Raw genomic sequence first — 16,321 nt, forward strand, 5'->3', positions numbered from 1 at the left:
CCTCTCCTGTAATACCTGTGTCATACCCATGGCATTATACACATTTGGGTCCTCATATGTCACAAAAACATGCCCACACACACACACACACACACACACACAATCTAGCGCGATACTGTACTGAGATATGAGCGGTCCTGCGCGAGGGGGGCGGAGCTTCCGCGATCACGTGACCCCGGCCCCGCCCGTAAACACGTCACGACTCTCGCTCCTGCAAAACAACACGTACGAGCTGAACGGCGCCGCTAAAAACGCGAGATTAGAGACTTAAATAGCCTGCGACATGACGGCGAGCTCCGTGTGAGAGCCGGTGAAGTGTGAGGACACGATCGCGCAGTGTTTATCGATGGATCGCGGCGGGTGTCGGATGAGCGGCGGAGGCGGAGGCGGGATGATCAGCCTGGAGGACCTGGAGTCCATGTCGGAGGACCCGCTGTCAGACGGTCTCGAAGAGGACCGGGAAGAGGAGGAGGAGGACCGGGAAGAGGAGGAGGAGCAGGGGAGACTCCTGCAGTACTGGACCGATGTGGCCCGGGGACACCAGGTGGAGGTGCCGAGAGGTAAACACACACACACACCGAGCTCAAGAACTACACACTAGTAACTTACACAGAGCCCTTTCGCGCCCATTTTAACGGTCATTCCCCTCAGAGCGCGACCGAAGCGCACTACACACACTGTAAAGTGTAAATAAAACACACATCGACTCATTTAGCAGAGCAGAACCGCGAGCTAATGTAGTCAAGCTTGTTTATGCCTCGGAATAATAATAATACTGGCAATTATCAATGTTTACCTCACAATTCTGAGGTGAAAAAGCTCACTGGACGATCAATCAATCAACTTTATTTATATAGCGCTTTTCCAATGATGATTGTGTCAGAGCAGCTTCAGTGTTAAACAGGACAATACTGCAGCAGAATTAGATTAAGCTGTAACGTACAGTCTTTCTGGAGTAAACGTTCTTATGTTATAAGCTTATGTTATTATGTTAACAGATTATTTTGATAACGAACTCTATAACTATCACTTTCAGGTGACTAAACATTGGCAGCCAATCAAAGAGCTCGAGCGTTTAAAGAGACAGACAACAAATCATCTCCAAACTTCCTGATTGATTAACCACAGTTAGAGATCCCTTTTCCCTTCCCGATACCTGTGTGTGTGTGTGTGTGTGTGTGTGTGTGTGTGTGTCTATTACTAGCCCTGTATGAATTGCTAGAATTATTTTATGGTGTGCTTTAGATTTATCCAGTAATAAAACATGAACATTGTTTACAATGAACTACTGTATTTATTATCTGCAGGGTCATGACAAATCCTGTCCGCCGGTGAAATCGTGTCCGCTGGTGGCAGATTTAAATGCCTGATCAAATCTGTTATACATGGTTCTGGTCTGGACAAACAATTTTTAAAAAATAAACTATGAATTCATTGCCATACTAAGTGCACACAACATTTATTTGCAATATGTAATTAATTGCTATAATTGGAGCTAAAACATGTTCTAAATAATTTAAACTGATAAACTAAGTAATACTACCAATACAAAATCAAGACATAGTAATGTACCTATAATGTAAATAATAAAGAATAAAAAAAACTGTAATATTCAGAACAAGTGCACAAAATAAATCGATTATATACGAGATATGCTTGTACATAATCTTATAGTATATATACTATATCTTATATAAGCACATATAGCTTCAGTTATATACTACTAGTATATGTAACATATGATTTGTAAGACATTAAAGTATATTTAAACAACAAAAATCCAAACGCGATTTTGTGCGATTGGTAATCAGGCTCTGAACAGATGACCCATCAGAGTCCTGCAACGGGTCGGGTATCCCCGGTACCCGCATAAAACGGGTGGATTGTGACATTTATAAAATTCACGGGCGGGGATGCGGGCGGATAATTAACTCTGTGCGGGCGGGTAGAAGCGCGGATGGGCGGATGAAAAATATGTGCAAAATTTCTGTGGCAAAGTGAACGAGAGAGAGAGAGCGAGAGAGAGCGAGAGAGAGAGACAGAGCGAGAGAGAGAGCAGGGCGTGATTGTGAATGAGCGTCACCTGCGAGCCACACCGGTCTCGAGTCCTCTGAGGGAGCTCGGAGGTATATAAGGACGAGAGATCACCACACCTGGAGTTGACGTTGAGTTGCGTTTACGTTTTATTATGTGTGTGCGCTTGGCAGATGTCCGTGAGGGGCTGGCCACGTTACTTTCGTTTTGTTTGGTTAAAGTCTTTTAAATGTTCGCCGGTTCCCGCCTCCTTCTTCCCCCATCGAAAATATTGTAGGATTACAATTACAATTTCTATGTCCAAATTACCATTACACACACACGCAACACCGATATGCCATTTGACCCATCACGTCACCACCACTGCGACATTGATGGTTATCACGTAGGTATGAATTTAAACAAATTGGCATATTGTGACGTCACTGACTGGGTCTTCAAGCCGTGCCTTCGGGCGCATAGGCTGATTGCAGGCTATATAGACCACAAACAAATTGAATTATTTGTCAAAAACATGTTTATTGCATAAATTTCAGGTGCATTCATTAAAAAAAGGTTCCACCGCTAGCTGTCATTGACTCAAAGCTGTCAACCCTCCCTCTCTTTCCGGGTTTCTCACGTATTTTAGCTCTTTTCCCGCTGTCTTCCCGTTTTAGTATTTTCCCGTGATATGTTCCGTATTTTTGCGCTCGATTGTGTTGACTCAGCACACGCAGCTATCTGTGTCTCTGAAGCGGCTTGCACTTGTTGCCAGACCAGCGCATCTGGTGATACAGACTAGTGCATTTGAAGATCAAAAAGCAAAAAGTAGTTTTAATGAATTCAATTAAGTAGCTATAACCTACTCTTTACTGGTAAATATTACAGTAAACAAACATCGCAGACAATGGCAGACCATTTTTTTCGGACGTTATTTTATTTTTGTAATATTATGTATTGTCTCTCAGTTGTTTTGAAGAGACACTGCCCCTCTTTCCTCCTTCTTGGCAGCCTACATTTACAATAATAGATTTGATTAACGTTAATGATGAAAAAGGTTTAAAAATCGTGATGGTTTGGATTGTTTTTCCTGCCGTCGAGCCACAGCCGTTCACTAAATCAGTGTTTCCCAACCTTTCAGTCATGGCACCCCCATACATACCTTACGCTAGGGGTGTAGAGTACAGACTGCACACAGTTCGGTTTGTATCACGGTTTTATGTTCACGGTTTCAGTACGGTTTGGTATTTGCCATGCTCAGGGAAAGAAAGAACTACTGTCAAAAACAAAAAACTTGTGTAACGTGTGTATAACGTGTCCATGGTCCTGACTCCTGTCACAAAATGCGGTGAAATCTCCGTCAGGGCTTTAATAGTCTAACGTTACAGTGAATGAGAGAATGAGCCGAAACGAACGCACAGGCCGTAGTGTGACATCCGTTAACCATAGTGGAAACATAGATGACGTCACGGGGTTTCTATAAAATAAAGAACGCAGCCTTCGTTTGTATGGCCCAGGCAATTTATATATTTATAATACTTATTAAAATATAATTCATATTATTTTATTACTTTTGTATTAGTTGTTTGAAGAGTACAAAAATAAATTGGTCGGTCTTAAAGCAAATTTACAACCGGCAGGTCTAAAGACTAAAAGGAAAAAAATAAATAAAAATGAGTCGGCCCTAAATCGACAGGGTCGGTCGGGTTACGGCAAACAAGAATATTTTTAAGGATGGCCTGGATGAAGTAAAAGTAAAGTCGGTGAGTGGAGTAGCTATATGAAATTGTTGACACTGAGTCTTTAAAGGCACTTTTGCCTGTTTCATTAGCCCATTCATGGCGCTGTTGATGTTGAGAGAGGTGCAGGATAAGAAATAAAGCATTTTAATTTGATTGTTTAGCGTGTGTGATTTGTCGCGGGCCAGGTTCAGGTAACGGGCCAAATATTAACGGGTCTGGGCGGGTATGGATTTAATTTGGATATTTTCACGGGTCACGGGTCAGATCTTGCGGGTACGGGCGGGGCGGGTCTCCAAAAATGGACCCGTGCAGGACTCTGTTACCCGTTAAAAGTTCTTTCAGCCAATAGAATCGCTCTGGGGTCCTAAGAGGACACGATTTCACAGGCGGACACAATTTATCATGACACCGGCTCTCGCTCTTTGGTTGCTCTAGGCGAGATGGAGTTTTGCGCCTCCCAACCTAATCACTTCTATCGTCTCTAATTCAGCACATGTCTGTTTACCTACTTCTAACACATGTTAGACACTTTATTTCCACTTTTCTAATACTTTCTCAATTTATATTGAAAATAAACGCCTTTCCGATCTGATGTGTGATGGGAAAAGGGAATGGAGCAATTGTGGCAAAAGACGGATTCAAACCTCTAATCGATTTGCGTCAAAACTTGAAGCCATGTGTCTCTTACCGCTACACTATAGCCACCATAAGAAATCTGTTGATTTCCGTTATTTTGTCTGGCCCAATCAATCGTTTAGTAAATAAAAATAATAAAAAAAAATTCTGTTTAATGTAAATAATACAGCATCTAACGTTACTCTTGTAAAAACAAAAACACAGGACCCACTATTTTTGCGTCCGACGCCCATGAAGAGAGCATACTTTTCAACTAACATAGCATGCATATGATACGTTATCCACATTTATAACGTACTGGACTTTTGATATTTAAATGACATCCATGTAGGTTATTGAAGATTATTGTCCGTGAAGTTATGTTTGTTATACGTAGAAAACAAGCAAGAGATAGCTTAGCTTAGTGACAATATTAATAAAATTAATGTTAGTTGATAATATTGATCCTAATTAAATTTATTTTGTTTGACAGGGCTCCAGACTATCTTTTTGCCGTGGTTGCACTGGTGCGCCTAACTTTTTTATTTAGGTGCACCAAAACGTTTCCCAGCCTCGCATCGCCTTTAATACCAATTTCAAGGTCACCTTTTTATCACGCTCCATATAAATTCATATATATTTTGTAAATGACAACAAATGAGTTACAATTACAATCAAGGAAAACAATGCTTTGAACATTAGCCTACTATTTTAAAGATACCGTTTTAACAAAGCACTATATATTAATTAAAAAAAAACTAAGAAATAATAAACAATGAAATACAACTCATAATAAATAAAAATACAGAATTTTTTATTTCCTCTCCCTGCTATATTATATCACGCTTTGATGATAATTGTCATAATTATGTGGTAACGTTACTAGTAGGTTGCGTTAGACTATAGTTTTTTAGATTTCTTAATAAAATTGGGCTAGCTGGAACAAATGTTATAATGAAATTATGAATTATTACAGTTAAGTTAGATCACCGCAGAAACGTTTTTTTCAAAGAGCCAGAAAGTAACATTAAAAAGAACACACATAAGTGTTTCAGTTAGGACAGTAGATATATCAGCAAATATCGTTCTCAAAGAGATTATATTGGGAATGTAATATAGCAATACACAATCACAGTAGTGACGCCGCCTGGGTTAACGTTAAGCATTAACGTTACCGTATCTGAGGGAAATGTTGCAGCGCGATCTGCTAGTCTGATCCAATCTTCAAAGGAAGATTACACACAGCGAACGTCTAAACTCAAGAGTACACACAATGATTTTGTTTTGGTGGTTTTCTTGACGATGTGAGTATAGGACTCTTACTTTAATGGTAACGTTAGACTTTGTTTTTAATTAGCTTAAAACATCTATTCCTAGATGTTTTGATTCTCGCGCTTCCTGAGCCGACGCTGACAGGCGGTTGTCATGACAATGAAGTTTAGGCGCAGGCACACACACACACACACACACACACACACACACACACACACACACACACACACACACACACACACACACCTTTAGTGAAATGGACTCACGAACCGCCGTGTTTAGTTTGCTGATACCGTTTGACTCCCCGGTGCTGCTCAGGTTGCAATTTCAAATCACTCACGGCACAGAGAAGGAATATCCGGAGTCTGGACCACAGCCATGATCCTGTTTTAAATTTAAAATGTCCAATGTCTTATCCCGCTGATGTGACCGAGGGTGTCCATCCACTTTTTGTTGTTGGAACTAGGGCTGCACGATTAATCGAAATCGAACCGCAATCGCGATTTGGCTTGTGTGCGATTATGAAAGCTCAAAAGCTGCGATTTGAATGGCGTTTCTGTTGCGCGTCAGCCCCGGGGCGGCTGCGTGCCGTTTCTGTTGCGCGTCAGCCCCGGGGCGGCTGCGTGCCGTTTCTGTTGCGGGTCAGCCACGGGGCGGCTGTGTGGCGTTTCTGTTGCGGGTCAGCCCCGGGGCGGCTGCGTGCCGTTTCTGTTGCGGGTCAGCCCCGGGGCGGCTGCGTGGCGTTTCTGTTGCGTGTCAGCCCCGGGGCGGCTGCGTGGCGTTTCTGTTGCGTGTCAGCCCCGGGGCGGCTGCGTGCCGTTCCTGTTGCGCGTCAGCCGCAGGGGCGGCTGCGTGGCGTTTCTGTTGCGGGTCAGCCACGGGGCGGCTGCGTGGCGTTTCTGTTGCGGGTCAGCCACGGGGCGGCTGCGTGGCGTTTCTGTTGCGGGTCAGCCACGGGGCGGCCGCGTGGCGTTTCTGTTGCGGGTCAGCCACGGGGCGGCTGCGTGGCGTTTCTGTTGCGTGTCAGCCACGGGGCGGCTGCGCGGCGTTTCTGTTGCGTGTCAGCCACGGGGCGGCTGCGTGGCGTTTCTGTTGCGTGTCAGCCACGGGGCGGCTGCGCGGCGTTTCTGTTGCGTGTCAGCCACGGGGCGGCTGCGCGGCGTTTCTGTTGCGTGTCAGCCACGGGGCGGCTGCGTGGCGTTTTCTCTGCACACTAGAAGCGTGTCTGACGCGGCACTCATTCATAAACAAATGCCTCATCCCTGAACCAATCATCCGTTTGAACCAATCGTTTGATTCAATGACTCACTCATTAAGACGGTCACATGTCGCCTTAGTTTTGTGTTTAAAAGTGTCCTTCTTTCCAACCTTTCTTATTTGTAAATTCAAGAAAATATTTTTAAAAATCATAACATTATTTAATGCAGTTGTTGTTCAAAGCTGACTGAACACTGACACTTCAGAATAAATAATATTTATACTTTTTTCCAGGAGAAGTGTTTGACTGGTCTGCTTGTGTGAAGGACGAGTGTGTGTGTAAAGGCTTATTAAGCAGATTTCTGACCCGGACTGAACTCTACAGATCTCGCCCATCTGAGCTCTGCAGATTTGCGTGACTAGCAGCAGGGAATATTTCCCATGATTCACTGGGGCCCGTCCTGACCCAGTTTCAGCAGATTTGATCACATGACGCTGACGGATTGAGCTCGGTTCACCGTATCAGACACAGTTTATAACACACGATCACATCCAATGATCACGAGCACTCGCCCTTGAACAACAGTCAGTGAACGTGGTGTGTGTGGGCATGTTTTTGTGACATATGAGGACCCAAATGTGTATAATGCCATGGGTATGACACAGGTATTACAGGAGAGGGTGAAATATGAGGACATTACCCATGGCCCCACTTTACAAAAGGCTTATAAATCATACAGGAGGAGTTTTTATGAGAAAGTAAAAATGCAGAATGTTTCCTGTGATGGGTAGGTTTAGGGGCTGTGTGTGTGTGTGTGTGTGTGTGTGTGTGTGATGGGTAGGTTTAGGTGCAGTGTAAGGGGATAGAAAATACGGTTTGTACAGTATAAAACCATTACGCCTATGGAATGTCCCCACATTTCACAAAAACAAACGTGTGTGTGTGTGTGTGAGAGAGAAAGATCTCAGAGATTATCCAGACCCACAGCTTTCTAAATCCAGTGCAGTAAAGCGCTTTACACCACGTCACAGTAAGAGGTCAAACAGGGGTCAGGATCGATCGCTCTGACCTAATGATGCGGAGATCGGGAAATATGCAAACGCATTAATAACACAAGCTTTAGTTTAAAGGATGAGTTCCCTTCAGAATGAGTCTATTCTTACCCAATCTCATCCCAAATGTTCATGTCTTTCTGTCCTCAGTCGGAAAGAAATGACATTTTCTGAGGAAAACATTCCAGGATTTTTCTCCTCATAATGGCCTTTAATGGGAACCAACGGCTGAAGGTCCAGATCAGTGAGGAAGAGCTTCAGAGACTCTGATGATCCAGAGGAATAGAGTCTGATCCAGACTAACATCACATTCACTGCACATCTATACACTTTTAACCTCAAACGCTCGACTTCGGTGTTGTTCTTCTTCAAAAGGTCACATGACGACCCAGTGCCGAAAACTCCATCTCATGCTCTCCTCCGCCATCGTTGCTTTTCCTTTATTTGTGTGAAGGCGTTTGATTTAGTCTTCGCACGTTTATTTTAACACGGGGTCGGCACTTCCACCTGCGTCACGTGACCTTTCCGACGTGATGTCGTCATACGTCATGCAAAACCAGAACCCTGAAGTCACACATTTAGGGTTAAAAGTGTGTAAATGTGTGATGGTTTGTCTGGATCAGACTCTATTCCTCTGGGATTGTGCTGAGCTTCAGGAGTTTGTACAGTATTTATTAATCTGGGGTCTATTTCTACACTTGCTAATGCATGATGAAGCTACAGGAATGAGCAATGGTTATAAATCAGACTGACCTACATATGAATGTGTTTTGTTCAATGCTAGTAAATGATACGTGAAGGGTAATAGTTGGAGGGATTCTGATCAACACACACACACACACACACACGTTTGTTTTTGTGACGCATGGGGACATTCCATAGGCAAAATGGTTTTTATACTGTACAAACCGTATTTTCTATCCCCTTTTACTGCCCCTAAACCTACACATCACACACACACACTGCCCCTAAACCTACACATCACACACACACACACACACACACACACACACACACACACAGCCCCTAAACCTACCCCATCACACACACAGCCCTTAAACCTACCCATCACAGGAAACATTCTGCATTTTTACTTTCTCATAAAAACTCCTCCTGTGTGATTTATAAGCCTTTTGTAAAGTGGGGCCATGGGTAATGTCCTCATATTTCACCCTCTCCTGTAATACCTGTGTCATACCCATGGCATTATACACATTTGTGTCCTCCTATGTCACACAAACATGCCCACACACACACACAGTTCGGTTCTATTACGATTATCATGCCATCGATTCGGTTCAATTCGATATCACGATGCACTGACGGTTCACCGCATCCTCATGTATACGCTTTTGTCAGTCAGTTATATGAACTGAAGCGTTAATTTGACCTGCTCAAAGAAAACACGCTTCTTATTTATATCAAACAAAACTCAAGTCTGGGCACAGAAGACAACAGGAGCATTTAGAGCAAATACACACAATACTCAAAGCCACTTCAGGAGGTGGTCTGGGCCGTCTTACAGTCAAAACTGAAGTCTAAATGCATCTGGTGTTACAACCACATATGTAAAAAATTGGTAACACTTTATAATAACGTTCAGCATATCACTTGATTAATAATTAATGATAAATGATTAGTTCATCATTAACTAACCACTTATAAATGACTTACAAAAAATGTATGTAAATAAATGTGAGCGTGTTTTAGGCTATATGTCATGTTATAGCCCCATATGACTGTCTCTTCATCAAGCCAACACAAACTACCGCAAATTAAACTGAAAGTAAAGTCATAGGTGCTCAACACACACTCATCTTCATTAAAGTGCAGAAACTGAACGATCTGACCAGTGCTGTGTCCACTCTCGCTCATATCACACTCTTTAAAATGATCAGTAAAACGCAGCTCATATCTGTCGATTTCAGTGACGGGAACTCCATTAAATCTGCATATAGTGCGGGAACTGAAGATCACATTTTTATATTCTTTTAGCGGAGACACATTTATATAAGTGAACATGAAAGGTAGGTTTAGGGGCAGTGTGTGTGTGTGTGTGTGTGTGCTTATCTGCATTGTAATGCATTGAAGAAACTATTAATTTCTACACCCCTAACACACACACACACACACACACACACACACACACTAGGGAGGCACGGTATACCGGTACTGGGAAAATACCTATTAAATAAAAAATAACTAGCGGATCATCTCGAAATGTGCAAAATCATGACATCGTACTGCTTGAAATAAAATATATACTGGTATTTTTCCAGTAGCGGTATATATTTTATTTCAAACAGTACGATGTCATTATTTTGCACATTTCGAGATGACTCGCTACTTATTTTTTGTTATTAACGGTTTAATCCACTTATCCGTCGGCCGAGTAAAATCTCTTTCACTCGCACCTTCAAAAAATCCACTTGTGGCCAAGCGTTAATGTCAAACCCTGAGTCTAAATCTTCATTTATTTATAGCGTATGATCAAAAACAATGACCGTTGACCAATGAGCTGCACAAGGACTCGAATGAGTTACAAAAGCTATAAACAATACACACACACACACACACACACACATAATGTCCATCTACTCCTCGATTCACAGACATGGCCGAACCCATCCACCAGATCACCACCAATAATGACGGCACACACACACGGGAGCAGGTTCCTCACACACTCATCACACGCAAGGAGAAGGTACGTACCACACACACACACACACACACAGTGGAATGTCGGAACTTCAGCACCTGTTCTAGCAGATGTGTGACGTATGCAATGAAATTAGGGCTGCATGAGTAAGTGTATTTTAATGTTGATAACGCCCAGCTCGCCCCTACTTTACGCTTCAGAACGGCCTATCGGGATCTAATGGGTGACGTCACAGACTCTACGGCCATATTGGTTTACAGTCTATGATATGAACGCAACACGTTTAATTGAGCATTTTCCTCCCATAAAGAAAACGCTTAAAGTGGCTTAATACTAAAACGGTGACATTAACAGAGCACTCGGAAAACATTATACTAATAAAGCATTATACAGAAAAATTGCTTTGTGCAGTTTGATCTTTTAATATCACTTAGTTGGCTACATTAAGTCACGTTAAGCTTTTACAACGGTTTAGCAAGGGAGGAAAACACTGAACGTGTAATTAAACGCGCTGTGTTCATATTCTGAGCTTAAATACTGGTTTATAATGATTTTTACGGAGTTTGGTCTTTAATATCACTGTCAGTGCATTCAGCCACGTTAAGCATTTTTCACGTTAATCGTTTCAGAATGTCCCGAGCCAGACATTGCTTAATATCATCATTCTTTGCTTTACGAATTTGCTGGGCATTTTGAATCTGTGGTTTGTCTCATTTTTAAACGAATTGTGTTGCTTTAAAAATCAATTTCAAAGCGTTCACCAAAACCATGTGTTTTGTATTGATTTACCATCTAATGAAGTTATCATAGTTGGTTAAATTAAGTCGGTGCGCCACCTACAGGCCTTTTGGGTGAACATGCATAATGGCCATAACCACATTACCCTTTCTGATAGATTAATAATCGTGATTATGATTTTGAGTAAAATAATCGCGATTATCAGTTTAACTGTTATCGTGCAGCCCTAAATGAAATAGTATTTATGATTATCACAATTTACATTGAATGATGTTTTGAGCACTTATCTGCCATTGTTTGCAGCCGCTGTACGCCATATTGTTGTCAAATATATGTTGGTTTGTGTGCGTTTGTGCGATGCATCGTGCTTTCCCATTCAGTGTTTTATCTTTTATATCCCAAAATGTCCATAAAAATAGAAAACTGAGCTAGTGACACCACTGACTAAACAACTAACATGTGATCAAACATGCTATCAAATTAAATATGACCCGATGAGCACTGATTGGGTACTGAAACCACTAAGCCCCTCCCACTGTGGTTGATTGACACGGTCCATCCCTGTCAGAAACTAACCAAAGCTGCAGGCAGAACCCAATGAAACGCATTCACAGATGTGAACATTATGGCATGTCTGTTCTTAAGTAACGTGTTTATTGCCCCTGCAGATACTGATCTGAGATCTGTAAGAAAATACCCCAAAAGGTGAAACATGAATCACATCCGGATCATTTATGAGCAAGACACTGATTTAAATGCATGTCTGCTAAATGTTAAATACACAAGCATCTGTTATTAAAGCGATAGTTCAGCCAGAAATGATCCAGTGATGTTTATCTGCAGGGCGTCCCAGATGTCGGTGTGTTTGTTTCTTCAGGAGAACACAAATGAAGATGTTTAACTCAGCCGTTGCTCGTATAATGCGTGTCAATGGGGTGTATTTCTGTGAGAGTAAAAAACACACAGACATACGAGTCCATATTAAACCCTGAGGCTCATGGAGACACACTGATGTCTGAAGACACGAAGCGATCGCTTTCTGCTAGAAACACCACAGTATTTGTGTTATTTTACCTCATATCAGACGAATCTCATCTAGTGTTCCCAACGCCATTACTTCCGCTGAGTAAGGTCAAAATACCGGAGTGATCATAGATATATTTACATAGATGCCTCATCCGACGATCCACACATGCACTAATGAGGCATCTATATATCTATGATCGCTCCGGTATTTTGACCTTACTCAGCGGAAGTAATGACGAGCAACGGCTGAGTTAAAAATCTTCATTTGTGTTCTCTTGAAGAAACAAACACACCGACATCTCAGACGCCCTGCAGATAAACATCACAGGCTCATTTCTGGCTGAACTATCCCTTTAATAATGAAACTATTACATAACACGGGGATGCTTCACCCGTTCTGTCATTTACACACTCAGATGTCTGAGCTCTGCTGGACACAAAGGAAGATGTTTTAAGCTGATGATACACAGGGCAACTTTTGGAGCAATGTTTCCGTGGGCTTCCGTCGGCAACACATTTCTCAAAAAGTTGCCCTGTGTATCATCAGCTATAATCTGTGTGTGACTGTGTTTGACGAGTGTGTGTGTGTGTGTGTGTGCTTGTTTTTGTGACATATCAGGACAAAAATGTGTATAATAACATGTGTATGACACAGGTATTACAGAAAATGGTGACATATCAGGACATTACCCCATGTCCCCACTTTTCAAAATGCTTATAAATCATACAGGAGGAGTTTTTTTGAAAAAGTAAAAATGCAGAATGTTTCCTGTGATGGGTAGGTTTAGGGATAGGGGCAGTGTAAGGGGATAGACAATACGGTTTGTACAGTATAAAACACATTACGCCTATGGAATGTCCCCACAATTCACAAAAACAAACATGTGTGTGTGTGTGTGTGTGTGTGTGTGTGTGTGTGTGTTGCAGTGCGGAGAGCTGGCGTATGAGAAGCGTCACTATGAGAAGGCACACTGGGCCTGCATTACGGTTCATGAGGACACGTATGAGCAAAGCATCTGCTACGGCTTCATGAAGATCATGAGATTCATCTGCCAGCAGAACACAGCAGGTCCGTGAGCACAGAGTCCAGCCGGCGTCCTCATCACAGCCTAACCGCGCGCATGTGTGTGTGTGTGTGTCCACAGGCAGTTACCTGGGCATGACCATACCCATTGTGACGGTGGTCCGCACAGACGAGATGCAGAGCACATTAGACCGCGCCGTGACTGTGGCGTATTATCTGCCCGCTCAGCACCAAACCGACCCGCCGCGACCCCACGACCCCGAGATCCGCATTGAGCTGTGGCCCGCCACCATAGTCTACACCAGGTGATGAACTACGGCAGGGCTATTCAAATCTTACCCTGGAGGGCTAATGCAGTGCAGAGTTTAGCTCCAACCCTAATCAAACACACCTGAACTTGCTAATCAATGTCTTCAAGATCATTAGAAAATCACAGGTGGGTGTGTTTGATCAGGGTTGGAGCTAAACTCTGCACCGCATTGGCCCTCCAGGGTAAGATTTGAATAGCCCCACACTACAGTGTGTGTGTGTGAACCGTACAATGTGTTTTGGAAGATCCGTCTTTACTGTTAGACACTAGAGGGTGCTATTACACATCTTCTGAACGAGTCCTGAATCTATGTATCAATCAGTGGGAAAGAAATGAAGGTTTTTGATGAAAACATTCCAGGATTTTTCTCCATATAATGGACTTCAATGGGCCTCAAACGGCTCAAGGGCCAGATGACCGTTTCAGTGCAGCTTTAAACGACAGCAGATGATGAATACGGGTCTCATCTAGACAAACCATCGTCATTTAAACACAAAATAAAAGAGTTTAAGTTTTATAAGCACAAATGCTGGCCTTGCTCTGTTCTGTGAAGCGCGTTCGTGATGTTGTAGAGATCACGCTTGACGAAGTGTTCGTAAGGAGGATCATACACACTAGGGATGCAACAATACAGTTAGTCCACGGTTCAATACATACCTCGGTTTTTAGGTTCGTTTTTTTTGCTGTTCTATTCTTAGGCGACAGGAACAGAAAAAGGTTATGGAGAAAATGTTTTTATTGCAATACTCTTTCTTTATTTTATGTAAAAGACTTGAAAACCCTTACTTAAACTTAAAACTTTCCTTAAAAAACCCTTGTACACATTCCTAGTGTATTGTATAATATAAAATAAATATATATAAAGATTAACACTTCTGTACATTTAAGTATGAATTAATGTAGGCTTAAATTAAAACTACAGTCTTCAATATACAACATTGATTAAAAACTACTGTATTAAAGGTCTTGTTTGTTTTATTAACATCATTGTAGAGGTGAACTGTCCCTTTAAGGACAGCGTGTTCAGTAGGCTGCTGCTGTCAATTGAAGACCAGCTCACATCTCATATATAGACGCGATTTTACTTTCACTTCAGACATATCCGACTGCGTTTATATGCTAACCTTGTGTGTGTTTGACAGTGTTAGCGCAGTAAGACTGTCCAGTAATCGCATGTGTTTGACAGACGTTTAGTGCGTGCTCAATGCAAAACAGTGCATAGCACGCCAATGAAATGTTTAACCGGCAAGGCTTTAAAACGCGGCTAACACCCCTAACTTTAGTGCATATGATTGGATATTTGCTCATATCAGCGCGTAGACTCACAGGCTCACTCAAACAGAGCCGAAATAACAGAGACATATTTCAAACGGAGAGAAATGGAAATAATTCATTATATGCAAAACCGGAAAAACCCCAATTCACCAGCGCGTATTGAACCGTCAATGCCGTATCGAACGGTTCAATATATTGAGTATTGTGGCATCCCTAATACACACACATTCAGATGTCTCTGTGTCAGTTTATCGTTTAAAACGCTTTTACGAACATTTGTAAGCACTGACTCGTGAAGCGTGATCTTTTCAACGTAACGAACGCAGCTCACAGAACAGAACAAGGCCAGCATTTGTGCTTATAAAACTTACACGTTATTATTTTGTGTTTAAATGACGATGGTTTGTCTAGATGAGACCCGTATTCATCATCTGCTGTCGTTTAAAGCCTTTTGAATCTGCGCTGAAACTGTCATCTGGCCCTTGAACCGTTTGAGGCCCAAAGTTGCTTTAAACTGAACTGCTCCTTTAACACTCGCGTGTTATTGCAGGGCTTTCAGCGGCGCCACGAACGAGCTGTCCATTATTAACGAGGTGCGGCGATTGGCCGAGGCTCTGGACCGCCCGGCCGTCTGCGAGTCCTTCATCGTGGCCGGATACACCAATCCGGCGGCGGCCAATCGGCACAACGAGATCTGGTTCCTGGAGCGGCCCTGAACTACATTACCCAGAATGCTCTGCTCTTCTCAGAGACCACACCACATCTGTCAAAGCATGCTAGATCCTGATTGGCCACAAGCAACGCTCCTCTCGGAGAACAGGCTCGTCTCTGATCATGAGCTACAACTGGAGGCCAATCAATCACTCTCAACGCTGTTGCTGTAAGACAATCATGTGTATGCCGTGATATCACACACACACACACACACAGACATTCAATCAGTGACACTCACACTTGCGCACACACACACACACACACACACACACACACGCACAGTCACTCACACTCTAACACATACTCAATCACTCACACACACACACACACACAATACCTGACTCACTCACACACACACACACACACACACGCACAGTCACTCACACTCTAACACATAATCACTCACACACACACACACACACAATACCTGACTCACTCACACACACACGTCTGTCGCTCTTTCTGTTCCGCTCTATAAATCAATGCTCATGTAGTCAACAAATCTAATACACACATTATATATTATATATTGTAATAGTGCTATTTTTGTTAAGTATTTTTGTAAATGTTTCCTTCTCTGTTACTCCTCTAATAAGTGCAGATGTCAAACCCACAGGGAAATGAACAGATTTCAACACACACACACACACACGTCTTTGAATGATGTAAACGAGCTCAAC

At 42.6% G+C, this 16,321-nt stretch overlaps 2 protein-coding genes across 5 annotated transcripts in view; one reads left to right on the top strand and one right to left on the bottom strand.

The window, feature by feature from the left end:
• The window catches only part of fancm (FA complementation group M), a 78,947-nt gene that overhangs the window by 56,401 nt on the left and 6,225 nt on the right, over positions 1-16,321 (bottom strand). The gene's annotated exons all lie outside the window — the stretch shown is intronic.
• soul3 (heme-binding protein soul3) lies at positions 177-16,166 on the top strand. Its single transcript, XM_067454833.1, has 5 exons — positions 177-560; positions 10,505-10,599; positions 13,246-13,387; positions 13,464-13,647; positions 15,478-16,166. Exons 1-5 carry the CDS (start codon positions 347-349, stop codon positions 15,641-15,643), a joined length of 801 nt encoding a protein of 266 aa, XP_067310934.1. The 5' UTR covers positions 177-346; the 3' UTR covers positions 15,644-16,166.

The sequence above is a fragment of the Pseudorasbora parva genome, chromosome 10 (assembly GCF_024679245.1).
Source record: "Pseudorasbora parva isolate DD20220531a chromosome 10, ASM2467924v1, whole genome shotgun sequence".
Lineage (NCBI taxonomy): Eukaryota > Metazoa > Chordata > Actinopteri > Cypriniformes > Gobionidae > Pseudorasbora > Pseudorasbora parva.